Source organism: Mastomys coucha, unplaced genomic scaffold (assembly GCF_008632895.1).
Source record: "Mastomys coucha isolate ucsf_1 unplaced genomic scaffold, UCSF_Mcou_1 pScaffold23, whole genome shotgun sequence".
In the NCBI taxonomy this organism is placed as follows: Eukaryota; Metazoa; Chordata; class Mammalia; order Rodentia; family Muridae; genus Mastomys; species Mastomys coucha.
Genome location: NW_022196906.1, coordinates 15,135,310 through 15,141,256, shown reverse-complemented (window position 1 = coordinate 15,141,256; position 5,947 = coordinate 15,135,310). Strand labels below are relative to the sequence as shown.

Here is a 5,947-nt window from a genome sequence, read left to right as displayed (position 1 = left end):
TGGTTAAAATTAGAGGAAAATTTTTCTCATGTAAGCCCTTTTAATTTTTAACTATTTTCTGTACTCTGTGAGTATGCCATGTCTGTACACCATGTTTGTATTTGGTGACAGCAGAGGCCAGAAGAGGACATCTGGCTCTCCTGAAATTGGAGTTGAAGATGGATGTGAGCTGCCATGTGGCTGCTGAGACCCTAACACCAGGTTTCTGGGAGAGCAGTCACTGCTCTTCTCTGACAATCCATCTCTCCAGCTCCTCATTTTCTTTTTTCTTTTTATTTTTTTTAGCCCTCCTTTTTATTTATTTGTTTTTTTCATGACAGGTTTTCTTTGTATAACCCTGGCTGTCCTGGAACTCACTCTGTAGACCAGGCTGCCTCAAACTCAGAAATCCGCCTGCCTCTGCCTCCCAAGTGCTGAGATTACAGGCATGCACCACCACTGCCCGGCCCCATTTTCTTTTTTAAAAAACTGAGAAATACAGTTGGGAGGTAGTGAAGCACGCCTTTAATCCCAGCACTTGGGAGGCAGAGGCAGATGGATCTCTGTTCCAGATCACCCCGGTCTACAGAGGGAGTTCTAGGACAGCTGGACTACACAGAGAAACCCTGTCTGGAAGAACACACAACACAACTACAACTACAAAATGAGAATATTGGGGTGGTCTCTTTAAATAGGTTTATATTTCTTTTATCATAAGAACACAAGCCACTGGCTCTGACTCTGAAGGAAGCTGTAAGCAAGCCTGCCTGGCATCCAGGTGGCAGGCCCTCCTAGAGGTGAGAGGACAGGCTGCTGGCTTGGCACCTATGCAAGCTCCAACATGGGCTTCAGGAGGGCGAATCCCTCCTGGCAGTCTGTAGCAAAGCAGGTTGTGGGCCCTAGAAGAGAGGCATCAGGAATACCCCACACTGGATGAACAGCCTAAGAGCTGACAGGATCCCACAGCAGTGACCAGCTCCATTTCCAAGTCTTGTGAAAAATAGGGTTTATTTTTTATGTGACAAGAGAGATCCCATGCAGGCACTCATCTTGGCTCTGTGCAGTTGTCCCCTCCTGGCAACAAGGTCCAATAGCTTCCAAGAAACTGCCGTTTTTCGAAGGATGGCTAGGGTGTTGACCTGCCCCCAAGTGAGGCAGGCCCCTAGGTGACCGGACAGGGTTAGGGGAAGTCACTGTAGGGCAAGCGGAAGGGGTAGAGTGCTGTGTATCTTGAATCCTGCCAGAGTAGCTTGTCCTCCAGGAAGTTGACAGAAGGCAGGGTGAGGACCAGAGTCTGGTGTTTGAGCATGCTGTACACATTCAGGCCTGCAATGTGAGGGCATGGTCAGGGTGTGACTGCCCGAGCGCATCTTATCTGAAGCCTCCTCTGGAATACACTGCTAGTTTTCAGATCCCACATTAGCTGCTGAGCAACTAACTGCTTTCACATTTGCTCGGGATTTAACTGTGACCCCACACCACATTCCAGTGAGGACCCAGCAAGTGGATAAACACACTGTATCACTGGGAGACCAGAATCAGCTGGAGTCAGCGTTAGGGGAGGAAAAAATGTAGAGGATAGGTAGGATCAGCTCTCACCCCAGCACTCACAGTCGCCCTCTTCAGGCTACATGTGGAACATGCTTTAACAGATACATGACTTTGGGATGCTTCTTCCAGGATGGTACCACTGGGGCAGTTGAAGGCTGGAGAAGTGGCTCTGGGTAGAGCACATGCCTAGCACATGAGGCCCTGGGCCTTGGTTTCCACCCCAACAACACCACCAAATGGTAAACTCTTAGACAAGCTATTCAGCCATGCTGTGACAGGTTCAGGGTTTGAACTGGCCAAGATTAACTGTGGGATCTGTGCCAGTTTGCTCTAGGCTTCTGGGTTTTGGGGTAATGACTCGACCCATCACTCACCAACTGCGGGGATCAAGTTGAAGCTTTTGAGCCCTGCAGTGGCTGCCACGACGTTCTTGGGCATCTCTTCATGTATTCTGGAACAGATGGAGGCTGAGAGGTGAGCCTGGCAGGATACAGGGGACTTGGCCCTTTCCCCACCCTGCCCTGTGCCCTCACAAGTCTACAAGGAGCACGGAACTCCCCCAGTGGCGGTATTGAGCCAACTCTGTCAGGTACTGGGGGTCTGCAGTGGGTAGCTCCAGTGAATCCACAATGTGTAGATCATCCTGTGGAAAAAAACAGGACCTGGGCTTTAGTGCAGAGCCCAGGAACCACAGCCACCAGCCACGTTCCCTCCCAGCTGTACTGTACCATACCTGCATGAGCTTGACAGTCAAGGCCACCTTGAGGCCCAGAGCCCGCACTTTCATGGGCAACATGTAGTAGTAACTTGTAGGGCCCCGGGGACCATGGGCTACACCTCCTGCAGGGACAGTAGTGTGTGAGTTGCTGGTCACTGCTGGTCTGGGATGTCAGAAATCTCCTTGGTGGCTAGCACAAGATGTTGGAATGGGTGATGAACAGTAGCTGGGGGAGTGGGAGGGGCCAGATCCTGCTAGGTGCCATGGGAAGAATAGACAGGAGGAGGGTGGAGAATGACCGTAGACAAGCATGAAGGTACATTCAGCCAACTCTACTTCAACAAACTGAAGTAGAAAAAGTAAATTCAAGAACAGCCTGGGATATACAGCAAGATCCAGTCTCAAAAGAAAAAAGGAAACAGATATTAAAAGGGAAGGTGGGGCTAGGGCTGTGGCTCAGTTGGTGGAGTGCTTGCCTAGTGTGCAAAGAACCTTGGTTGTTGTCCCCAACACTGCATAAACCAGGCTTGGTGGTACAGGGCTCTCATGCCCCAGGGGGCTAATAAGCTGGGGACTCAGGTGTCCCCCTATCATGGCAGTGGTAGGCACATGCACGGCAAGGGTCATCTGAAACTCCCTCCCCTTTGGGCTCTACTCACCCCCTCGCCATAAGGGAGAACGGATGCTGCCATGCCGGGCACGGCCAGTGCCTTTCTGTTGCCAGGGCTTGCGGCCACCACCCCTCACCTCAGCCCTGGTCTTGGTCTTAGCATAGCTCTGTGGGTACAAAGAGGATGGGGTAGGGTTCAGGCAAATGACAGAGAAGATTGTGAAGGGGACAGTACAGGGGAACTTAGTGACCAGAATCCCCCACCTTGAGAAGCTGGTTCTGCTGCCCCGTTCACAGGGGCTGTCATTTCTAAGTACCAAGTCCTCACTATAGAGCTCAGGCTGACTCTGAGCCTCTGCAGCACTGTGATTGCAGGAATGGGCCATCGCAATGGCTCCTTGTTGACTCTTGAATGCTCCTGGCTCAAAACTCTGCTCTCACTGACTAAATGATAATGCTAGGCTCCGTGAGGTCCTCTCCACAGAGCACTTACACATACCGTCCCTATTATACTCTACTTTGGCTGCACTGCCTTGTGAGTTAGTTAAGTCAGACCTACAGGTAGAATAAGTTAAAGTTCCTTTGGCTGGAGCACGGCCCGGCAGTAGAAATTCCCAAGTGGGATGGTGGTGGCATGTGAACAAAGCAACTGCCCAGCCACTGAGGTTCTGGGCTCCCTACCCAGTACACACGTACTTAGAACCTTTCTCTGGAGAGATTGTTCCCAAGCATGTGTGCACTCTAACTACTGATGTTCATTCACTTCTCCTACTAGACTGAGTCCAGTGGGACAGGGATGTGTCGAAGCTTACCTACCATGACGGCTACAGGGATGGGTGCTAAACTACAACCTGAGAAGGGGCATGCCTGACTGGAACAGGCAGCCAAGGCTTGAGCTGGGCTGTCCAGAGAGCACACTCACAGACCCCTGAGCCCAGTGGGAGGCTCTGCCGTGCTACTCAGGACACTCACGATTCTCCTGAAGTTCCTCTGCCAGATGGCAACCTGGTGCAGAATGTCCAGCCTGGAAAAGGGGAAGGGAGACCTAAGAGGGACACCCCAGGTGGAACTCTCCCACATTTGCATCCTACTAAAGGAAACCTGGCTCTTTCTTTGAACATTAGGGACCCTCTGTCCTCAACTCTTCCCCGACCACAGGTGACACCACCACAACTCAAGATCGTCTCTGTACCACAAAGTCCAGGGCTGGCCTGGAACTCACTATGCAACCTGGATCATTACTTTCTTGACCCTCCTATTTCCACCTCTACAGTGGTGGGATGAAGAGGTGTGGGTCACCATGACATTTGTATTCTATAGAAGGGAACCCAGAGCAAGGTGCCTGCAGGCAAGCCCTCTAACTGTGCACATCCGCAGCTCTAAAATAAAACACTTCTAGAAAATTTTCTGTGTGGTTCACTAATCTACCCAACTTCTTGAGGCCTGACAAACCGGGGAACCCAGCACAAGGGAGCAAGGCAGGATGTAACAGGCCAGGGTGGCAGCAGGGCTGTGTCCTTCGCCCTCCAGCCCTGTAAGTAGGGAAACTGATCACCCCTTTCGTCAGGTGGAGAAACCACGGCAAGTTCCTCCCACTGCACCCCGCGCTCACCGGGGCGCCGTTGCAAACACGTCGGGGTGCAGCTCCGCCAGGCCGATGCGCTCCTGCTCGAATCCTCGGAGAGACTCGACCCAGGCTTGCACCGGGCGCAGGTGCGCCGGGATCCGAAGCTCGCACTTGCGCAAAACAGGATCTTGGAGACCTGGCGGGAGGTGAAAAGTGAGCGGTCAAGGTGCAGGATCCAGACTCAACGCTTTCGGTGCCATCTTCCCCAACTCAAGGTATGAATGACCCCGGCCGTCTCACCCGCGCTATCTTGCGGCTCGGAAATCTCGGTCGGCCTCACCGCGCCTTCCGCTAGAGAGCTGGCGACCTGGAAATGACAGGCGGGAGTCAGAGGTGCTCTCGGAAGTTCTCAACCTTTGACCTCCGACCTTGACCTCAGCGCGGTGCCCTACCCGGGAGCCAGAGGGTCGAAGCCAGGCCCGGGAAGCGGCCTGGAACAACCGCAGCATCTCCGAGGGATTCTCGCAGCGCAGGCAGTCGCAGCGCCTGCGGACGCTCGCGGCGATGACTGATGGCGTCACGCGCGCGCCGGGCACGTCACGAACGCGATTCCGCCGCCACCAGCGCCAGGTCCCGGAGCCTGAGGCTGTGGATCAGCTCCACAGGATAGCCGGAAGCCCCGACAAGGGAGAGTCGGTGCCGGAAGCAAACCGATGAAATTGCTTGACCCCAGAGACGCGTTTCTATTTTAACCAATGAACCTCAAGGATAGATGGAGGGCCCGCCCATACCTGGGCGGTACCTGGCTGCAAAGCTTTAATGTTTTGATTGACAGTGGACAAGCCTCCTGCTACGCTCCTTATTTTACCTACAATTTTTTCTGTGTCTTTCTCTCCCTTTAACATTATTGACATGAATTGACTTTTGTCTTTTAGAGTCAGGGTCTCACTCCTGATTCACCCTATATAGCGTAGGGTGGCGTCGAACTCAGAGAGATCCACCTGATTCTGCCTCGTGAGGGCTGAGAATAAAGACTTGTGCCGTGATTTTAATTCTAGCACTCGGAAGGTAAAGGCGCAACACGGCAATTCCAGGCCAGCCTGGTCTACATAGTGACTTCCTGATAATCAGAGTGAGACTGTCTGGAAATTAAGAAAAAAATAAAAAAGGTGTGTGCCATGAAATGTGGCTATTCTTCGCTCTCTCTGTCTATATATACATACATATATATGTTTGTGTGTGTATGTATATATGTATATTAATTTTTTATTTTTGAAAAAAGGTTTATTTATTTTTATTTATACCAGTACACTGTAGCTGTCTTCAGACACACCATAAGAGTGAATTAGACCCCATTACAAATGGTTGTGAGCCACCATGTGGTTGCTGGGAATTGAACTCAGGACCTCTAGAAGAGCAGTCAGTGCTCTTAACCGCTAAGCCATCTCTCCAGCCCAATTTTTTTTAATATTAATTTATTTATTTTATGTATATGAGTACACTGTAGCTGTACAGATGGTTG

General features: G+C 51.5%; 1 protein-coding gene across 1 annotated transcript; it reads right to left on the bottom strand.

Moving 5' to 3' along the window:
- Positions 1–663: 663 nt before the first annotated feature.
- Positions 664–5,127, bottom strand: Mrpl4 (mitochondrial ribosomal protein L4). Its single transcript, XM_031345240.1, has 9 exons — positions 4,878–5,127; positions 4,726–4,792; positions 4,471–4,621; positions 3,831–3,882; positions 2,908–3,025; positions 2,264–2,370; positions 2,064–2,173; positions 1,905–1,981; positions 664–1,305 (listed from the first exon to the last, which is right to left on the bottom strand). Exons 1-9 carry the CDS (start codon positions 4,932–4,934, stop codon positions 1,160–1,162), a joined length of 885 nt encoding a protein of 294 aa, XP_031201100.1. The 5' UTR covers positions 4,935–5,127; the 3' UTR covers positions 664–1,159.
- Positions 5,128–5,947: the final 820 nt, after the last annotated feature.

Coding starts and splice junctions, on each gene's coding strand:
- Mrpl4 (XM_031345240.1), bottom strand. CDS start 4,934: ATGCTGCGGTTGTTCCAGGCCGCTTCCCGGGCCTGGCTTCGACCCTCT. Junction 4,622..4,725: donor CGAGCCGCAAGATAGCGCGG/GTGAGACGGCCG, acceptor ACCTCCCGCCAG/GTCTCCAAGATCCTGTTTTG. Junction 1,306..1,904: donor CAACTTGATCCCCGCAGTTG/GTGAGTGATGGG, acceptor CTCACATTGCAG/GCCTGAATGTGTACAGCATG.